The sequence below is a fragment of the Bufo gargarizans genome, chromosome 2 (genome assembly GCF_014858855.1).
Source record: "Bufo gargarizans isolate SCDJY-AF-19 chromosome 2, ASM1485885v1, whole genome shotgun sequence".
In the NCBI taxonomy this organism is placed as follows: Eukaryota; Metazoa; Chordata; class Amphibia; order Anura; family Bufonidae; genus Bufo; species Bufo gargarizans.
In genome coordinates, this window is record NC_058081.1 from 190,554,908 (window position 1) to 190,577,213 (window position 22,306).

General features: G+C 43.5%; 1 protein-coding gene across 2 annotated transcripts in view; it reads right to left on the bottom strand.

The window, feature by feature from the left end:
• The window catches only part of USP3 (ubiquitin specific peptidase 3), a 31,683-nt gene extending 10,704 nt beyond the window's left edge, over positions 1-20,979 (bottom strand). Inside the window, exons 1-11 of one of the 2 annotated variants that reach the window (XM_044279802.1) lie at positions 20,834-20,979; positions 17,582-17,642; positions 14,010-14,147; positions 11,593-11,676; positions 10,303-10,384; positions 8,603-8,685; positions 4,864-4,977; positions 4,424-4,537; positions 3,085-3,231; positions 2,631-2,737; positions 1,101-1,178 (exon numbers count right to left, since the gene is read on the bottom strand). In XM_044279802.1, the coding sequence (XP_044135737.1) occupies positions 1,101-1,178; positions 2,631-2,737; positions 3,085-3,231; positions 4,424-4,537; positions 4,864-4,977; positions 8,603-8,685; positions 10,303-10,384; positions 11,593-11,676; positions 14,010-14,147; positions 17,582-17,642; positions 20,834-20,924 (1,099 nt within the window). In that variant the 5' untranslated portion in view covers positions 20,925-20,979. Of the gene's footprint in view, positions 1-1,100; positions 1,179-2,630; positions 2,738-3,084; positions 3,232-4,423; positions 4,538-4,863; positions 4,978-8,602; positions 8,686-10,302; positions 10,385-11,592; positions 11,677-14,009; positions 14,148-17,581; positions 17,643-17,963; positions 18,232-20,833 lie in introns of those variants that run through there. The other variant, XM_044279803.1, reaches the window with a different exon arrangement.
• Between the last annotated feature and the right edge of the window lie 1,327 nt (positions 20,980-22,306).

A 22,306-nucleotide genomic window follows, 5' to 3' on the forward strand; every position in this document is an offset into this window, starting at 1 on the left:
CCATTATGGCCAACCCAGTAGAACTTTCTAAACTAAATAGCGACAACATGAAAAACAACAAAACGGGCGTTATTTCTTCATTACTTCTACAGACTAAGGCCCTGATTTATCAAGACCGCCATGCCGATATCAAAGGGCCCTAATAAATGTGCCCATGGCCCCACTCATACCATGTCCTCTTTTCGGAAACTGGCGAGGGTGTAATATAATTCCAATTGGCACTAAACCTAGCCGCAATGGCATTTTAAAATTAGCGAAACTGGGTTTTACGACTTTTTAATGCCAAAAAGTAAGGCTTAGGGGGATGATAAATTTCCCCCTTACCCTGGGTTCACACCTGAGCGTTTTACAGCGCGTTCAAACGCGCTGTAAAACGCTTAAGACATGAAAACCAATGCTTCCCTATGGGAAGGGTTCACACCTGGGCGTTTTACAGCGCGTACGAACGCGCTGTAAAACGCCCGACGCTCAAACAAGTACTTGAGCTTCTTTGGGGCGTTTTGACGCGCGTTTGTGGCCATAGGACACTGCAGTCAATGACACAAACGCGCGTCAAACGCGCGTTTACTATTACAAAAAACGCGCATAAAAACGCGCGACACAAACGCACGTAAAACGCGCGTTTGAGGAACGCTCAGGTGTGAACCCAGGGTTAGTGTCTGTTCTGACTGCAGTCATGGTTTCCATCAACACTGGACACCAGCGATGACTGACTAACCCCCCCCCCCTGAACTTATTATGGAGTCCATGGGATTCCTGTGTGGTCGTTTTCACAGAGAGAATAGCACGACTTGCTGCACTATTCTTCCCATCAAATGTGGATGGAATCTGCGATGGAGGGGCTAACTAAAGTGTGAACACAGCTAAAATGAAGTACATGAGAGAGTCCCTTGAATAATACATAACACCAATGCTTGCAGGATTTTCAAACATTACAGTAAACAATGAAATCCTATAAATGTCATCCATACAGCTCAACACACTAAATTCTGAATACATGCAAATGGCAAACATACTAGTGGTCAGAAACGTGAAGAGAGCTAGTACTTGGTTTGCCACTAACAGCCTGGAACATTGATACAAATAATAGAAACTTATACCTTTGAGACTGCAGGTTGGTCCATTTTCTTGGTTCTTACGTTTGTTACGGAATTGACTGGGAATGTCTAAGGAGAGATCTGCAAAGGGACGTAGTGATCAGGAAGATGCATACTCGGTATACTAAGTGCAATGTTCTATACCAGGCATGTCCAAACTGCAGCCCTCCAGCTGTCGCAAAACTACAACTCCCAGCATGCCCTAATAGTGGTAAGCTATCCAGGCATGCTGGGAGTTGTAGTTTTGGAACAGCTGGAGGGCCGCAGTTTGGACATGCCTGTTCTATACTATTAACACAATGCATGGGGTTTAAAGGGGGTGCCACTGTAATGCAGATGGGAACGTTGTGTGGACATCTTGTTTAAAGATGACCGGTCACCCGTTCGCACATAGTATTGCTTTTTAATAAAGAATACAATTCTTTAGTAAAACAGACATGTCAGGAGTGGTGGCAGGTCCTATGTAATCTACAATCTCAATGGCCAGGGTTGTGCACCTTTATAATGTGTTTTTTTTTGTTTGGTTTTAGAAACCCCACAGCGTGGCAGGACCCACAGTGATGATCATACTTACCCGATTCCCTCTGCTGGGTTCTGGCTTCATCACTGCCTCACTGGCTCTCAAGGTCCGGGGCCTCCCCGCGTCAACATCTGGTTTGATGCGGGGTACATGACTGCTGTAGCCAATCACTGGCTGCAGTGGAGACGTGTCCCCCATGTTGCACGTCACTAGGTCATGTGCCTCTTTTTTTTTTAAATCAGTTTATTTTTTATTATCCAGCAAATTGCAGCAAAATAACAAACAATCAGCAAGTGACATTTGTTGACACAATAAAGTACATCAATATTACAATGTCTATTCGTTTTTGTCTTGATTACGCCGCGCTTGACATTTTTTCCCCATTATTCACAATGATGAGGTAGTAAAGTACTAGGTCACGTGCGCTTCTCAGTTACCGAACACAGGGAAGGGAGAAAAGTTTAGAACATTGTATACTATGTCCCTGTATACCTACTCACAGCACTGAGCCCTAAAAGCCCCATTCTCCTCTCCTCCATGCTCTAAGTAACAGAAAAGATAACAAGGTATATAGGGACATAGAACACAATGTCACCAATAAGCTTTGGCAAGCTCTCTGCACTTCATGATCGCATCAGGGGAAGGGGGCGAACAGGCAATGGGGTAAGAGATAGAGCTCCTGCACTCTCTTTAACCAGTTTACTGCCTCAGTCAGCATTAAAAGCAGCACCTAAGGGGTTCAACTGCCAGAATCTGTTTCAACGCCAAGCCCAACAGTAAAAGCCAGGTGCTAGATTTATAAAACATTTGGCACTCGAGACTGGCGGCGCGGGCAAAGCACTGTACTATTGTGGAGTTGAGCATTAACTTGCCATTTGCAGCAACGTTAGTAGTACAGTGCTGAGCATGAAGGGGTTTAAGATAATTTGACTAAACACAACCTATAAACAAATATACAGTATGTCATTTAAATTGAGCCTTTCAAATTTATAGTCTACAGGAAAGAACCGTACCTAGAAATGGGTCAAATTTCCTAGATTCTGTTCCACAAATTAGGCAGTTGACTTCATTCTGCAGAACGCCCCCAAATACAGAGGTTACCACTGTGTTTGCTCCATTGCTGCAATATACAATATAAAAACAAGGTAGCAACCTTCCCGTAACAACCATAATAAATATATATATATATATATATATATATATATATTTTTTTTTTTTTCTAAAGGAATGCCATTACAGACAAGTAGGGCAACAAGTGACAAATTAAACAAGTTTGGAGGGTGGGCCGAAAGGTCTGCTGAAATACAAGTCTCAAAAGTACTCAATACTCAAGGATGTACTCAGGGCCCAAGTACAAGGCCAAAACTATAGCCAATAAACATTCAGAATGGGCACAATCTAAACTGGCTTTGCCATGCATCTACCGGGAAAAATGTGATGTTCTACAATTACGTGGAAGACACCTACATACAACACTTGCTGCTTGAGGATCGGTTGGAGGTTTCCTGTGACATGATTGATTGACTAGAGCCATCAGAGTCTCCCTGAAGTTCTAGATGCAAATGGTCCAATAAATACCGCATGAACTCATGGGCATCTTGCTGCTGGTAGCCCCTGAAAAAAAAAATAATAATAATAAGACGTTACAGACGAGCAGTTGTCAAAAACAAATTCATTTCCATGTTGCCTGGGTGCAAGAACAATGGTGACGCCCTCATTGCACCAAAGGCCTAATTTGCATATTAAGAAAAAGTATCATAGCTCGGGGACAGAGCCTTGGATCAACAAAAGAAAAGCTGTCTTTGAATCAGGTGAACCACAGCTATGTGTCTATTAGGGCTGCACAATATGGTAATTTTGTGCGATTGCGATTAGGGCCCTAAAAATTGTGCTAGAGGTCTATTTGCTTGGATTTTCAAGGCAAAAGCACACACAAATTACTGATAATGCTGAAATGTAGTTATGCTTAACTCAAGAACTGAAATGCACAGTGTTTTTCAAAATAAAACCTCTTTTACTAAATTAAATAACATATTTGCATTACTGCAAAAGTACAAAATACAAAACTTGCCATTTTCTTAATAGCACTGCACAGAACAGATAAATAAAAACATTTGTTTATTAAAATAACGACTTGCCTCCAGCCCCTCCTCCCTCCCCATACTGTAACTGATGTATCGCCAGCCGCGCTGTACAGCATAGCGGCCGGCGATACATCCGTGTCAACCACGTAAAAAGTCAACCATCGCTTTATAAGGCGCACTGCCATTTTCCCCCCACTTTTGGGGGGGGGGGGGGAGTTTGTCTTATAAAGTGAAAAATATGGTAATATAATTGCAGCATTTTTGGGTCGGCCAATTGGCGATTGCGATATATTGTGCAGGCCTAGTGTCTATGCAGATTGACAGTTGGATACGGAGGTCTCTAGCATCATAATGAAGATATCAGGGCCACTATGGATAATTTGAAGGTTTGCCGATAGACACAATTACCTATTTAGTGCTCAGAGGAGAAGGGGACAATCCACTTCTTTGTTATGCTCCTGGTTTGGAAGAAGCCTAGAACAACATGTTGATCATTGGCAAGAAACAGCTACCATGTTTTCTTACTTGCCATTACATTTTTTTTTTTTCGCTCATGTTCCACCATTTTGTTTACCTGAATGTTAACTGAGTCAAGTCCATCCATACCGTATGTATATTTATGTGAGCTGTACCATACTTGGTGTACGCACAATGCTTATATCTTTTTTCAATCTCAATGAAATGTCATACCCAAAATGTTAGTAAAAGAAATATATAATTACCTGAAGCTTGGCATGATTTTCCATACTACATAGAATAGGGATTCTGGACTGAATGCTGTTTGAGTACCCAGCCACAATGCACACAAAGTCTTTCTAAACTCTTCAACCAATGACCTACAAAACAATAGGTATTGTTTGTTATCATAAGACTAATATTTTCCCTTTACACCAAAAACACTCATCATATCAAGCAATCATATAGGAGTAAGTGTATGTGAACCATATAAAGGCCAAGGACTCATACAACACGGGTATTTCTCTGTGTCCCCAATAACATGGAAACAGAAATTATAACATGAACAAACAGACATGTTATAGTAGGGGGGCTTGGCCATGAAATGCAGGGCAATTTCATAATTTAAATTAAACCACTATTTAGCAGTGATTGGGAAGGCTCCCCAGCTTACTGATGATTTTATATTTTTTTAAAAAGAACTCACACATTAACTTCCCCTTGACTCCTTGTGTGGTAAATCCGGCGACCAGCTGTTTTCCCGTTACGAAGTTCTACTGCTGGCAATTCTTTGAAATAGCAGCTAAACTGTTGAATGTTGCTGCAGAAAGACAAATCATTCTACATATAAATCACATATACACAGGCAATGAGATAAAGGGGAAAACAATGGAATGAAAAATAACAGAAGAAAAAAATAAGGAAATTCCTTTAAATGGGTATTCTGGTTGGTTGACGTTATCCCTTATCCACAGGATAGGGGTAACTATTACATCTGGGGCTCCATATACCTTGCAGCCCCCCCTGAAATGACCAGAGTAGCCGGTTGCACATGCACATGAAACTTGCAGACCCGCTAAAGGCATGTCCTATCTTTTATGGAGCGGAGCGGTTCCACAAAAGATAGAACATGTCCTAACTTTTGCTGTATCTTGCACCGTGATGCGGAGTTCACACAGCCGGTGCCCATGGTTTGCGGTCCACAACACGGGCACAGTAGAACTACAGCCATGTGAATGGGGCCTTATAGAGGGGATCTATCTGGAAGTAAAAACAAATTGGCTACTACTGTGACAGACCTGGTTCACCCATGTATTACCTAGTCAGCAATTCAATTGACTGGCCAGCATGTACTACTACAGCTTCCTCCCTGCAATAACACATTGCATCCAGACTTTCACCCACAGGCATCAGCTGATCATTGGACTGCTTTCAATTTAACCCTTTCGCTACCAGCACCGTACATGTATTGCGCTGGAGCGATAGGCAAACATGGCGCCTGCTGGCAAGTTCAGCAGGCCTCATGGCTGCCTGGTCTCCGGCATCAAAAGGGTAAAAAAAAGGGCCTGTTACCGGCATCCTCTGTGGCCAACGAGGATGCCGGTAATTGATTTAAATGGTCTCAGCTTTGCTGAAGAGGCCGAGAGCATTGAAGCTGCGATTCTTAAGAAATGAGCAATAGTTAGTACAAAATGCATTTTAAAAACCCATGATTGTTCAAAATAAATAAAATGCATTTTGTACACTCATATACAGGTCCTTCTAAAAAAATTAGCATATTGTGATAAAGTTCATTATTTTCTGTAATGTACTGATAAACATTAGACTTTCATATATTTTAGATTCATTACACACCAACTGAAGTAGTTCAAGCCTTTTATTGTTTTAATATTGATGATTTTGGCATACAGCCCATGAAAACTCAAATTTCCTATCTAAATAAAATAGCATATTTCATCCGACCAATAAAAGAAAAGTGTTTTTAATACAAAAAAAAAGTCAACCTTCAAATAATTATGTTCAGTTATGCACTCAATACTTGGTCGGGAATCCTTTTGCAGAGATGACTGCTTCAATGCGGCGTGGCATGGAGGCAATCAGCCTGTGGCACTGCTGAGGTGTTATGGAGGCCCAGGATGCTTCAATGCGGCGAGGCATGGAGGCAATCAGCCTGTGGCACTGCTGAGGTGTTATGGAGGCCCAGGATGCTTCAATGCGGCGTGGCATGGAGGCAATCAGCCTGTGGCACTGCTGAGGTGTTATGGAGGCCCAGGATGCTTCGATAGCGGCCTTAAGCTCATCCAGAGTGTTGGGTCTTGCGTCTCTCAACCTTCTCTTCCCAATATCCCACAGATTCTCTATGGGGTTCAGGTCAGGAGAGTTGGCAGGCCAATTGAGCACAGTAATACCATGGTCAGTAAACCATTTACCAGTGGTTTTGGCACTGTGAGCAGGTGCCAGGTCGTGCTGAAAAATGAAATCTTCATCTCCATAAAGCTTTTCAGCAGATGGAAGCATGAAGTGCTCCAAAATCTCCTGATAGCTAGCTGCATTGACCCTGCCCTAGATAAAACACAGTGGACCAACACCAGCAGCTGACATGGCACCCCAGACCATCACTGACTGTGGGTACTTGACACTGGACTTCAGGCATTTTGGCATTTCCCTCTCCCCAGTCTTCCTCCAGACTCTGGCACCTTGATTTCCGAATGACATGCAACAGTCCAGTGCTGCTTCTCTGTAGCCCGTGTCAGGCGCTTCTGCCGCTGTTTCTGGTTCAAAAGTGGCTTGACCTGGGGAATGCGGCACCTGTAGCCCATTTCCTGCACACGCCTGTACACGGTGACTCTAGATGTTTCTACTCCAGACTCAGTCCACTGCTTCCGCAGGTCCCCCAAGGTCTGGAATCGGTCCTTCTCCACAATCTTCCTCAGGGTCCGGTCACCTCTTCTCGTTGTGTAGCGTTTTCGGCCACACTTTTTCCTCCCCACAGACTTCCCACTGAGGGGCCTTGATACAGCACTCTGGGAACAGCCTATTCATTCAGAAATTTCTTTCTGTGTCTTACCCTCTTGCTTGAGGGTGTCAATGATGGCCTTCTGGACAGCAGTCAGGTCGGCAGTCTTACCCATGATTGCGGTTTTGAGTAATGAACCAGGCTGGGAGTTTTTAAAAGCCTCAGGAATCTTTTGCAGGTGTTTAGAGTTAATTAGTTGATTCAGATGATTAGGTTAATAGCTCGTTTAGAGGACCTTTTCATGATATGCTAATTTTTAGAGATAGGAATTTTGGGTTTTCATGAGCTGTATGCCAAAATCATCAATATTAAAACAATAAAAAGCTTGAACTACTTCAGTTGGTGTGTAATGAATCTAAAATATATGAAAGTCTAATGTTTATCAGTACATTACAGAAAATAATGAACTTTATCACAATATGCTAATTTTTTTAGAAGGACCTGTACAAGCTTCAAAATCATTACAAAAAATGAAATAAAAAAAATAAATATATAAAAAAGTTTAAATCACCCCCTTTCCATATAATAAAAACTAAATAAATAAAAAATATAAACATCACGGGTATCACACTGACCCAAACTGCCTGTACTATTAAAATATAAAGCGAATGGAGTAACAGAAAAAAGGGTCAAAATGGCCGATTTGCCATTGCTTCTCTTACCCAAAAAAAAAGTTATAAAAAGGTCATCAAAATGTCACACACACACTCCAAAATGGTATCAATAAAAACTACAGATTGTTGTGCAAAAAAAATGTCCCAAACCAGCTCAGTAGATATAACTATAAAAACAGTTATGGGGGGGGTAAAAGAATATGGTGATGTAAACATTTTTTTTCAAAGTTTAAATGTATTTTTACACTATTTAGACATAAAAAAAACTATACATATGAGGTATCGTTGTAATCATACTGACCCAGAGAATGAAGGGCATGAATCAGTTTTGCTGCAAACAGAACGCTGTGGGAGCAAAACCCGTAAGACGGTGGAGCAATTGCTCCCCCCCCCCCCAATTCCACCCTATTTGGAATTTATTTACCGCTTTCCACAACACTGTATGCCATAATTAATGGTGGCATTAGAAATGACAACTTGTCCCGCAAAAAATAAGCCCTCATACAGCTACTGTATGTGAACGGAAATATATAAAAATAAAATAAAAGTTATAGCTCAAAAAAGATAGGGAAGAAAAATGAAAACGCAAAAACAAACAAAAAAAAGCCTCCGGTATCCTAAGGGTTAAAAAGGGGTTGTGGTGAGGAGACCCCTTTAATGTAATTTACTGTCATTCAGTACAAAGGTTTGGGAGCCAAGATAAAATGACCTGTGTGGATCCCATAAAGAGCACTTCGTCCAGTATTTATAGGACATGTAAATTATTTTGAGATAATCTTCAAACCCCTAATCAGTTATACAAAAAGTCTGCGTACCTGAGTGACTGAAGTATTGCATTCATGAAACAGGTATTCCCCAAATTTCGTAATCCAGTGGCACAAATTGCAGAGGTACTTCCCTTGTGAATCAAAGAAAATCATGTAGAAATTCAGACAGTTTACATACATACAGTGACATTTACATATGTGAATGTTTGCCCAGTAAACGCCTTCAGTAGAAATCAAGTGGTTAAACCAAACCTGTTGGTAATTTTTCCCCGCTGAACTGCAGTACTCGATTTTACTTCAGCCCTTCAGCTTTCTAAAGACGTCCAGTGGAGTAAAGCTGGGTATACTTGTACTGGTAATTCTCTTCTGACAAGCTGGCAGCTTCCAGCACATGTACAGTGCACATACTGGTGCAAGTACATTCAGCCTCACTGTGCATGCGCTAAAAGTAGAAGATGAGCCCCCGCCCCCCAATTATTGGCGCCTCATGCAACCGTGGCCGTGTATTGCCAAGGGGGAGTGAGCTTCACTCCTCTGAAGCTGTCCAACCAGCATGACCTGAGACCAACCTTGTATTCTTCACAAAATTAAGCTTACTGGTTATAAAAAAAAACTGCATTGTACCACTACCCTGTACCACTACCATAAATTGTTACCAGTGGGGCGTGTCCTTATATAATCTCACACTATGCAATCAGTGCTAACATTGCCATAGTTTGTAAGGACACACCCCTTTGGGGTGGTTAATGGTAACACCCTGTTGTCAATTTTTTCATAACTGTTTAGGAGGAATAATAGAGGAACACAAGGGAGATGTACACAAAAGGGAAAACCTGTCTGCAATATATTTAAGGAAACAACATCTGTACTATGACGGTGTCCCCTTGTTTCCAAAATGCCATGGAAATATGATGTCATGGTGACATCACGAGCATGAAGTCCATTATTAGAGATGAGCGAATTTCATATTTTGAAATTAGTTTGTGCTTCGCTTGGTGGTAAAAGCAGAATCGCGTTATGGATTCCGTTACCACGGACCATAACACAAGTCTATGAAGAAATGCATAACGGAATGCCTTTAGAGGCATTAAGTTATTCATTCCGTCATAATAGAAGTCTATGGGCTGCAAAACGGATCCGTTCCATTTCCATTATGCAAGGGAGTCCGCTCCTGCATAATGCCTCCGTTATGCATTTCGTCATAGAATTGCGCTATGGTCCGTGGTAACGGAATCCATAACGCAATTCTGCTTTTACCACCAAACGAAGCGCAAATGAATTTCATAACATGAAATTCGCTAATCCCTATCAATTATCACAGCGTAAGACAGTGAACACAACGGCACCGTAATCACATGACATTCCCCTGTCACTATGACAATCTGTAAACAAAGTATCGGCTGATGGTAAGCAGTGGGCCACGGAAGCAAAGGGGGGCTATTTATTAATATCAGGCACTGTATATTTTAGTATTATTTTAGCTATTGCACAGTAAAGCGGTCTTCCCAGAATCATCTGTGCCTCAAAAGGCATGAATTATATTACTTGAGTTACGTTACTGGATCTTACTGGTTACAGGACAAACTCTAAATGTTACAACCCTGTATTCACTCATCATGGGGGATTTAGTGCAGAATGATGGGGAAAACGAGATTTTTATTTTAGCACAAGGCCAACATAAAATCTGGAAAAAAAAAAAAGAGAAAGGATCTGAAGACTCTGAATGCACTGTACTGTAAAATACTTACATTTATTTTCAGCACTTTCTTATTCAGTGAAGTGTTATCTGAGAACTTCCTCTTTCTGTGTCTTTCTACTGTAAAAGCAGAGCTAACAAAAGATGCAATTAATGATGGGTCACGGATATAAACCTTCAAAAGAAATACTTTTACTTCTGCTATAATACAGATCTTATGGGATTCAGACATCACCACTCTCCTTGGGGCCAAGGAATAGCAGTACCAAAAATTGGCACCATTTTTAAGTGCTTGTTAAGTATGTTTTATTTATGCTTCGATATTTTATTGTATGATGTGCGATACAGCTGAAAGTTGTGATCGGTGAGCTGTGGCAGCCTATGGATATGGGCAAGAAGCGGAATAACCAGTCAATATATACCTTACTCATTATTAGTACATGCACTTTATGTTGTGATATGCTACCCTAGCTGGGGAGGTCTCTGGACATTATATTGGCACTTTATAAAGGGATTAAGGTTCTTGTAAGGAGATTAGGCTGAGTTCACACTTCAGTTATTTGGTTAGTTATTTCCCTCAGCGATTGCGAGCCAAAATCAGGTGAAGATCTTTCCATGACCCCATATCTCTGTAGCCTCCATTCCTGGTTTTCTCACAATCACTGATGGAAATAAGTACAGTGTGAACTTGGCTTTATTCGACTTTATTGTAATTTGCTATTAACTATTTGGATACAATACGATTGTTATGCTCTCATTACCTTTGTAATTTTGGATACCACTGATTAAAGCCTAGTGTGTAAGTACTTTGAGGGGGTATTAATAAAGCATGCCGTTTCGTAGTGAAATCTATGGCGATAGTGTGTTCCTCCATTGGAAGAGGAGGGGTGGATGAAATATCTGCATTATGTATCCAGCACGGTTCAGGCATTTGTCCTGTGAAATTGAGTATAGTAAAGATGGAAGAAGGGCTGAAAAGAGCACCATAGGTTTGCCTGTCCCGTACCTATGAATGAGGCTATACCCCAGCATGTGCGTGACTTTTACAAGCCCTATTCAGCTATATTTAACAAATTTTGTTAGTCGATAACCTTTCTGCAGCAAATATGCCTTGTGTGATTTTGCTTTCTGTCTGGTTCACTTCTTTACCTAGGTCAGCCCTTTCTGCATCAGTCACAACGGAAAAATGGCTGGATTAGCAAATGTACTGAACCAGGCAGCAAGCCCCTTCATCACCTCACCAACACATAGGAAGGGTGAGGAAGCCCCCTGCCACCTGAAGCTCTGTCGGAGCGTCACATTACCAGAGACAAGATGGAAACTTTGCATTTTTTATACTCACTTTTCCAAATTTTGCAAGTGTTCCCGAACTTTCTGCACCAAACACAACTTTGTGTCGTTAACTACAAAGTCATCACAGCGATAACTGCAGGCAAGAAAACAGACACAGACTTTAATAGAATGCATCAACAGAAAAAAAAACTTTTTTTGCACTATGCAACTGCCTGACAAGGCAGTGGGGCTTTACATGGGAACGGGCACAGCTTAAAGGGGTCATCAAATACTTAAATGTCCCCCATATGCCTGGGCCCCTCACAATGAATATACTAACCTGGCTCCCCCACTCCCTGTACCGCCGCTGCTGCTTCTCCCCGTGAACATCCGGTGTCGGGGAGGGGCAACTTATGGCAGACGGGGACGAGCCTTCCTAGCATCACGGGTGACGCTAGGGAGGCTCGTCCCCGTCTGCCATTGGCTGCTCCGCATCCAACACCCCCACCCTGACAGCGGATGTTTTCATACGCACACAGGTAAAAACTGCAGCAGCGGTGCGCGGACCAGGAGCGGCACGGGGTGCGAGGTAAGTATATTCAGTGTGAGGGGCCCGGGCATAAGGGGGGCATTTAATAGTCTTGGATAACTCCTTTAGGATGAACCAATGTGTGCAAAATCCTGGCGTAAAGTAAAGTCTCCTTTACACAGGAAAATCTAAGCGTTCCTTCGTGGCAAGCGTCTAGTCTTCGTGGCAAGCGTCTAGTCATTTACATGTAGTGATCTCCTCCACAGCATTCCAACGCTCTTCCCCATTCAGCAGCAGAGCATGATTAGACCGCACAATCTGCTTCCGGCAAAAGACGATTCAGGTGACCACATAAATGATGCGATTACCCAATGAACAAGCGTTTTGCATCATTGGCCGCTGTGATAAATTTGGTAAATGTTTTAGACTGTCTATGTTTACCTGTTAGATGGGTTTAGCAAATCTTATTATTTCTTTTCTACAGACTTTGGCTGCTTTCACAGTTAGGCTACATGCACAGGACAGTATGTATTTTGCGGTCCGCAAAAAAAACAAATGAAATCCGTATGCCATCTGTTGTTTTTTTGCGGATCCATTGTAACAATGCCTAAAACAGACAAGAATAGGACAATGTCTATTTTTATTTTTGCGAGGCTACAGAACAGACATACGGATAGCACACGGTGTGCTGTCCGCATTTTTTGCAGACCCATTGAAATGAATGGGTCTTCATCCTCTCCGCAAAAAAAAAACCCTGGAAATGACACGGAAACAAAATACATTCGTGTGCATGAGGCCTAAGTGTTGAATCATTGATTTCCATCAGTGATTGTGAGCGAAAACCAGGAGCGGCGCCTACACAGAGATAAGGTATAATGGAAAGATCTGCTCGTGTTCTGCGTTTTAGACCCAATCACTCATGGGAAGCGACCCTCCAGTCCAAACCTAGAGTTTCACTATACATAACAAGTGTATAGTCAGTATCTCCCATGCTGGCTTCTTTCCTCTGTTTTAGACCCCCATCAGATTTTATTCAAGATGGCCATCATCTCAGGTGGAATCCGATGGTGAACCAAAATAGAGGCAGCAAGGGAGGAACGCAGGACACCCAGTATGCTGACTACATATGTCATGTATAGTCCAATTTTAATCTTCGACTAGAAAGTTGCTTTAAAGGCTATGGACATATTAGCACTCATTTATTTTATAGTACATTTTGTTTATTAAATGGAAAATTAAGCAGCTTTCTAAATGGTCATTAAAACGTTCATAACATCTTACTGCTGTAAAGCCTGTGCAATTCTTGCACACAGTTGGCTGTGCTGCTACTTGACATAAAATCAACAGCACACTGAACTTGGCTGCAGTGAGCCCCCTCTAGTCCCCCTCCCAGGGGGAGACAGTACGGTAAATCACACAGGTTGTACTCTATCAGCCTGTGTACACTATCTAGTATGGAGCGCACACACAAGGCGAGAATCAAAAAAGCTGGGTACCAGTGTACAGAGAAAGGAGACAAACCACAGCAGATTTTGCAGGAGGAGGGGGGGGGGGGGGGGGGGGACAAATCACATACTCTTCAGCAGCAGCCTCTGTCAGCAAAAGGGATACAAAATCCTGCATGAGCTGTACAAGGAGATCACAGTATCCCATCTATACACTTGAGAGCGAGTGAAGGCAACAGCACTCTGGACACACAGACCTCACAACCAGCATATGAATGTGACACCTTACATGAGAAACTTCTGAAATTAGGAGCAGGTTGAAATGGTGTACCAAGAGGGTTGAAAATGAACGAAGATTACAGACAAACTTTAGTACAACTTTTTTTTTTTACTCATGGTAACCACTTACATTTGTAAAAATCCTTTTTTATGTCAAAGCTTTCCATAGCCTTTGTATCAAATAGATGAGACATTTCCTAAGAAGAGTGAATGAAGGGTAATACTGAGCCTCACCAATATGTGCTGTAGCTGCTGCAGTCCATACACACGGTGTGCTGGGTTTTCTCTTTCTCTACCTTTTCGTGTGGCTTGTGGTTGAGGAGTGGTGTTTGCGCTTCCTCGTAATGTTTCTTTGCATGGCCATTGACATATCTGCTCATCACATGAAAACAATCACAATGAACAAGTTCTTCTCATCAGTGACATTTCACCTCCTTCTGCTACAGCCTTATCACTTTACATAAAAGCTATACAAATATATATACAATTATTAACATCCAGTCTTTGGACAAAAGGTTCAGCAACCACGTCCTGTATGAACACTCAGCAACAGAATGCAGAAAATTCTGCAACATATCTGCCTTGTGTGAACATACCCAAAATGAAACAGCCATGATTTTAGACCCAGAGGTCACGATGCACATTGGTACCAATGACAAAATTAGAGGCAAGTGAAAAGTTTTCTATTACGTTACAGAGTATTGGTTCTTAACGCTCTGTGCAGCAACAGTACTCCATGGTCCAGGCTCAGGAGCTGGGCCCGCGCCATAACTTGCGGATGCTGGATGTAGTATATGGCATCCGGCTCTCAATGTTGGGAACGGGGATACTGCAACTCCAATCCCAGCATTTTAACCTCTCAGATGCCAAGGTCAATAGCAACAGCACCATCTAAGCGGTTAGACAAAGGGGTGCTGAATACTTGGCATGGCAGCCAGAGCCTGAGTATTAGAGTGGACAGTACAAGCAATCAATAGATCACAGGTTTAAAGAGGACCTGTCACCTCTTCTGACATGGCTGTTTTATTAGCTAGTTGCATTCCCCACGTACTAACAATTCTGGAACATCTATTCTTATGGCTCTATATTGTGTCATTCCTTTATGAATTATTATAATTGCTGCCAGTCTGCAGTAAGGGTACAGAGGGTACTAATTTTTTTAAAAGTAGTCATACTAAATTTGTCTTTTGTTACTTTCATAATCATACTGACCCATCCAATAAAGTTAAAATGTAATTCTTAGGGTACTTTCACACTAGAGTTTTTCTTTTCCGGCATTGAGTTCCGTCACAGGAGCTCAATACTGGAAAAAAACTGATCAATTCTATCCTAATGCATTCTGAATGGAGAGCATTCCGTTCAGGATGCATCAGTTCAGTCCCTCTTACGTTTTTTTGGACGAAAAAAAAAAATATGATCACTTGCCGGATCATGCATTAATTTACATTGAAGTGTACTTGTGTCGGATCCGGCATTAAGTGTTCCGGCAAAACAGATCCGGCACTCCGGTCTGCGCAGACCTTTAAAAATGCAAAAAAAATAATAATACCGGATCCGTTTTTCTGGATGACACCGCAGAGATGGATCCGGTATTTCAATGCATTTGTCAGGCGGATCCGCATACGGATCCGTCTGACAAATGCCATCAGTTTGCGTCCGGATTGCTGGATCCGGCAGGCAGTTCCAGAAACGGAACGGCCTGCTGGAATCCTCTGCCGCAAGTGTGAAAGTACGCTTACCAAGCAGTAAACATCATAAAAACTTAACCTTAAAAACAATGGCAGCACAATTTTTTTCACCCCAAAATTTTTGGCCCTGAATAAAACAAGCCCTCATACGACTATGTCCACTAAAAAAAGTTATGGCTTTTAAAAAAGAAAATTGGCCAGGGACGTCTTCCTAGGCCAGGGACGTCACATTTATCAATCACATTCCGATTCAAGTGAGCCGCAATATCAAGCCCAGTTGCTATAAAATGGATGGCACTGCGCCTTGTATGCTGCGAGGAAGTTGCCGCGCTAACAGAAGTTCCGGCGAGCACCGCTGCTTCATCAAACATCTGATCAGCAGAGGTGTTGGGAGTTGGATCCCTGCTGATCTCATACTGATGACCTATTCTGAGGATAGGACATTAATATGAAAATCCCAGAGAATCCCCTTTAAGGACTCCTGCACACGACCGTATGGCTTTTTCAGTGTTTTGCGGTCCGTTTTTCACTGATCCGTTGTTCCGTTTCCGTTTCTGGTCGTTTATTCCGTATGGTAAATACAGTAATTACATAGATAAAATTGGGCTGGACATAATATTTTCAATAGGTGGTTCCACAAAAAAGGGAACGGAAACAGAAGACATACGGATGCATTTCCGTATGTGTTCCGTTTTTTTGCAGACCCATTGACTTGAATGGAGCCACGGAAGGTGATTTGCGGGCAATAGTAGGACATGTTCTATCTTCAAACGGAACGGAAAAACGGAAATGAAATGCATACAGAGTACATTACGTTTTTTTGCTGAACCATTAAAATGAATGGTTCCGTATACAGAACGAAAAAAAAAAACGGCCAGTAAACGTGGGAAAAAAAAAAACGGTCGTGTGCAGGAGGCCTAAAGGGAATCAGTCACCTCAATCCTTCATGCAAAACCAGCTCACGTGGCAGATTTGCACTTCTCAGCACATTCCAATCCTCTTGCTTGCATCTTTATCCGTTCGGAAAAATAAGACTTTTAATAGTATACAAATTAGGGCAACAAGGGCATTGCCATTGCAACTCGTACTCGGAAGCTCTGCTCATTCTCTTCCAGACTGAGCCCCCGCGCTTTGACCGACATTGTCACACCTGGCCCTGAAGTCTCGTGGTAGTGTGCTTGCCACACGCGCTGTACATGGCTGGAGATCATTATAAGCTCAGTATGAGCAGAGGTTTAAATATATAAAATACTTAGACTATATGCACACGACCGGATGTGTTTTACGGTCTGCAAAAAAAAACTACGGATGAGATCCGTATGCCATCCGTTTTTGGTTTTTTTTTTGCGGATCCATTGTAACAATGCCTAAAAAGGACAAGAATAGGACTCGTTCACATCAGTATGTCCGTTCTGTAGCCCCGCAAAAAAAAATTGGACAGCACACGGAATGGACACAGAAACAAAATACGTTTGTGTGCATGTAGCCTTATACTGAATCTTTTTGCATAAAACCATACATCAATCTGCTCGGCCCCTCCTGCTCTGTGACATGGTGACAGACCCTTAGGCCTCATGCACACGACAGTATTTTGCGCTCAGTATACTGGACGTTTTTTTAGCTCAGTATACGGAACATATACTGAACCATTCATTTCAATGGTTCAGCAAAAAAATACTGAAGTGTCTCAGTGTGCATTCCGTTTCAGTATTTCAGTATTTCCGTGCCGTGAAAAGATAGAACATGTCCTATTCTTGTCTGCAAATCACGGTGCTTGGCTCCATTCAAGTCAATGGGTCCGCAAAAAAAACGGAACACATACGGAAATGCATCCGTATGTCCTCCGTATCCGTTCCGTTTTTGCTGAACCATGTATTGAAAATGTTATGCTCAGCCCAATTTTTTCTATGTAATTACTGTATACTGTATATGGCATACGGAAAAACGGAACGGAAACAAAAAACGGAACAACGGATGCGTAAAAAACGGACCGCAAAACACTGAAAAAGCAATACTGTCGTGTGCATGAGGCCTTACTCTCCCGCATGTTAGATATTACATATTCTACAAGTTAAACAACACGGCACCCGTTGGATTAATACAATTTTCTCTACTTACCGTCCACAGTGGACACTGGAGCAGGTCAGACAGACCCACGGGCTTTTATTAGAGCGGCAAACTAAAACAAACACAAGAATATACTGTTAGATGGTGCAAAAGGGAATGGGTGATAAGATCTCTACCCTGCTCCGAAATAAGTCTGACAACGCTAGACCCTCCTGCGCACGCTGTCAGTTAAGAGGCAGCAGATCTGGCAGCCATGGTCCCTGTCTTGCTGAGAGGATAACATATTGTCATCTGCAAAACTGTGAAGCTTTTCTGTTGTTAGGTCCTCTGCAGTACTGGGACTTGTAGTTCCACAACCCTAGCAAAGAGTTGTAAACCTGCAGACATGGCATGCCAGCCTGGCAGTAGTAGTGGAGTATTACACATGACTCACCCTGTGCGTCACACTGTTGATGCTAGTCATGTACAGTACAATCAGGCAGGGCTCCACACGTGGGCAGTGCAGGACACCACAAAGGTGAGGCCGTCTTCATATGCCGGGGCTGAAACTGCACTGAAATGCAAGTAAGCATTTTCACTTTGAGGGCAGCGTGAAGCTAGTACCCACAACACTATGCACTCTGATTTTGAAAATGGCACTAACTTGCGTGTTGGTGTAGTGTCAGATGCATCGTGGATGCAATGTGTGAACGTAGCCCGAAGGCTATTCTGCATGAAGTAAAAGATTTCAATTTGTATCTCATAAGGAAAAGGAGGAGAGCCCACTTCTCACAAGTGACTGCACAACCTGGACTGATAGCTCACACATACCTTAGCTCCAAGGGACACAAAAGGAATGGACAAGAAAACGCCATCCCGTCAGATCCTTGTCGTCCCTGATGGCAGCTGTAAACGAGGGGTCCCCCCCCCAAACATTAGGATCCATTCACGCGTCTGTAGTGTATTGCGGATCTGCAATACACCCTGCCGGCACTCCCATAGAACTAACTGCCTATTACATGTTCTATTTTTTTTCCGGAGCCGCGCACCGGAAGATCAGGGGCACGCTTCAGAAATGCGGATGCCGACAGTACACTGTGCTGTCCCGCATCCATTCCTGCCCCATAGAGAATGAATCCGTACCAATTCCGCAATTTACGGAACGGATGCGAACCCATTCTACGGACGTGTGAATGGACAAGATTAATGGGTCCGCACTTCCGTTCTGCAAAATGTGGAACAGAATTGCGGACGTGTGACTGGGGCCTTAGACTGATTTAATTTCCTTCTTGTCCACTGACTATATGCCTTTAACAAATAGTCCCAGGTTGCCCCCTCTAATATGACAAGCTGTACACTATCTAATACATTATCACAGTGGCTTGTGTGAGGTGGGGCAAGTTACAAGCAAGAGAAGGTGAGGAACACAGGAGAACGGGTACCACAGAGCATTGTGCAATCCAGCTACGAGCAGCCTCGCCCAAGGAAATCAGGATTCAGGAACCACAGCCACTGCAGAGCAGGCCTCACAATAGCCAGACCCCCACCTAGGGATTTCCTTCCACTAGCCAAAGAGGAGAACAAAGAGCGCTCCACAATGAGGTCTGATAGGAGGCCCATGTGCTCGCAGTCTGAAGAGAGGGCACCGACTAGTCACGGAAAAACTGCTCCACACATACAAGGAACTCATCCCATAGTATTCATCCCACATCTAGAATCTAGAGAGCAGTGGAAGATGGAGCACCGTATTTATTTGTTTTATTTTACGCACTTATATAGCGCTACTATATACCGCAGCGCTTTACAGACATTAGCAGCACCCTGTCCCCAATGGGGCTCACAATCTAAGGTCCCTATTAGGATGTCTTTGGAGTGCGAGAGGAAACCGGAGAACCCGGAGGATAATCGTACAAACACGGGGAGAACATACAAACTCCATGCAGATGTTGTCCTTGGTCCGATTTGGACCTAGGACCCCAGCGCTGTAAGGTACCAGTGCTAACCACTGAGCCACTGTATCAAAAGATCTGGACATTTCCATAATAAGGAGGCATCACCGGTAACTGAACAGGGTCCATACACTAGCTTAATGCCTGACGGGTCCATACGGTAATGTAACGCCACACAGGTGGGTCCATGCGGTAATGTAACGCCACACAAGTGGGTCCATACAGTGTCCAAGAGGTCTACACGTGGCTGCAATGTATGGACACGTGTCTACGGTTAGTAACATCGCGGGTTGTGCTATTCCTTTCCTCCTGAAATGGCTGTGCAGCACCTTCCTGAATTTACGTGTGTGACGTGCAGACTGGAAGCCCTGGTGGTAGAGCATCAATAACATGATGGGGTCCAACTCCATACCGTAATAAAAAACGCCACACAGGTGGGCCCATACCGTAATGAAACCCCATATAGGTGGGTCCATACCGTAATGTAACGCCATATAGGTGGGTCCATACCGTAATGTAACGCCATATAGGTGGGTCCATACCGTAATGTAACGCCATATAGGTGGGTCCATACCGTAATGTAACGCCATATAGGTGGGTCCATACCGTAATGTAACGCCATATAGGTGGGTCCATACCGTAATGTAACGCCATATAGGTGGGTCCATACCGTAATGTAACGCCATATAGGTGGGTCCATACCGTAATGTAACGCCATATAGGTGGGTCCATACCGTAATGTAACGCCATATAGGTGGGTCCATACCGTAATGTAACGCCATATAGGTGCGTCCATACCGTAATGTAACGTCCCACAGGTGGGTCCATACCGTAATGTAACGCCATATAGGTGGGTCCATACCGTAATGTAACGCCATATAGGTGCGTCCATACCATAATGTAACGTCCCACAGGTGGGTCTATACCGTAATGTAACGCCATATAGGTGCGTCCATACCGTAATGTAACGCCACACATGTGGGTCTATAACGTAATGGTCCACACAATAACCCCACATAACAGGCTGCCTCAGGTTACTGATGTTCTACCCACAGGGCTTCCAATCTACAGGAGGATACTGCACAGCCACCATGTCACTAACAATAGACACGTGGACTGGTATCGTATGTCACAACTATCGTGATAACACCGTTATTCTGCCCCTCCACACACGCACGTGTCGCCCTCTTGTTACGGGCCACTGGATGGAGGGTTAGCGGCAGCGCCGATCCTCCTGGTCTGTCCCGCACCGCGGCTCTGCTCTGTACACAATAACACTAGGCCGGCCATGGAGCCGGGGACTTTCCTGAAAGCTACAGCCAGGCGGCGCTGCGACTCCAGCGGGTGGAGCACGGGGAGGTGTAAGAAAACTCACCACTGCAGCACCACGAGGAGGGGCAGCCGCTGGGGAAAGCAGCCGAGTCCGGTACAATGCAGACACTTGCGGTAAGGTGCGGGCACTCCATGGCGATGCGGAGGGACACAAGAAGTTAAGACACAGCACAGTAAACCGGGTCTTTTTCCATCATAGCAACATGAAGGCGTGGCTTCCTGAGGCAAGTCGATATCACTGCCCGGACTGCGTCCAGTCAGATGGTTTCCATAGAAACTGTGCGCTGTGCCTGACGAGGAGCGGGGGCTGATTCCTGTCATGCATCTCTCAGGATGCTGTGGAGGAGTCACATTTCCTCCTTTTTTACAAGCTTACAATTTTACCTTAAAAATTTTGGTAAATACACTGTGAAAAAAATTCAAGCTGTGGCAACATGGTGTATGCCTCCCATTGTTTTCAGTGGGAGGTAAATGGCATGTGCCCCCTTGGTGCGTGTGCAGACGGATGGTGCTTGGAGCCACAGCGTATGTTCACACCTGGTTTAGTTCCGTAAGCCGCCAGCGGGTCTGCCGCATCCACCGTGATATCTGCTGGGGTATACGCAGTGTCAAAGTCCACAATGTGAACATACCGTAACGTCTATAAGCACCATAAAGGCGCCTACCTGGGTTTACACGCATATATATATATATATATATATATATATATATATAATTAGGGAAGCAGCAGGCCACAAAGTATCAATATTTTATGATACTTTTATGCTCAGTTCAATACTCATATTGACTGTTTTTCGATGCTAAATGCAGTAGCGGTTCTGATTAGGGAACATGCGCATTTCAAGAGGTTATTTCCTTTAATGTTGATGATTATGGCTTACAGCTAATGAAAACCCAAAAGTCGCTATCACAGAAGATTACATTATTATATAAGACCAATTAAAAAATGTTAAAGGGGTGGTCCGGGCTTTTGCTATTGATAACCTGTCTTTAGGATAGGTCATCAACATCAGCTGTATAAGGAGACGACGAGCGCAATGCTCATGTGCTGTCTCCCATCTCTCTTCCTGTCAAAGACCATAGACAGCAGCAGCGGACAAGAAGAGAGAAGGAAAACGGCACGCGAGCACGCCGTCTCCTCGTACAGCTGATCGGCCGGCGTGTCGGATACCCGCCGATCTGATATTGATGACCTATCCTGAGGATAGTACCAAGCAGAGTAGACGGCAGCATGTCCTTTAAGGTTTCTTTATTCAAATTGGGTACATAAAAATGTACAGAAAGTGCCAAACCTAATGCAATGTTTCGACTATACCCTAGTCTCTTTTTCAAGCTTTGGCAATCTTTGGCACTTTCTGTATGTGGAGCGACCAGAGGATCCATGGTTGCCGACAGGCTGAGGCATTCCTGAGGAAGTCTAGGAGGGAAAATCTTTTCTATCCTGAGGGTAGGTCATCAATAGTAAAAGCCTGGAAAACCCCTTTAACCACTTCACATCCGGGCCATTTGCCCCCTT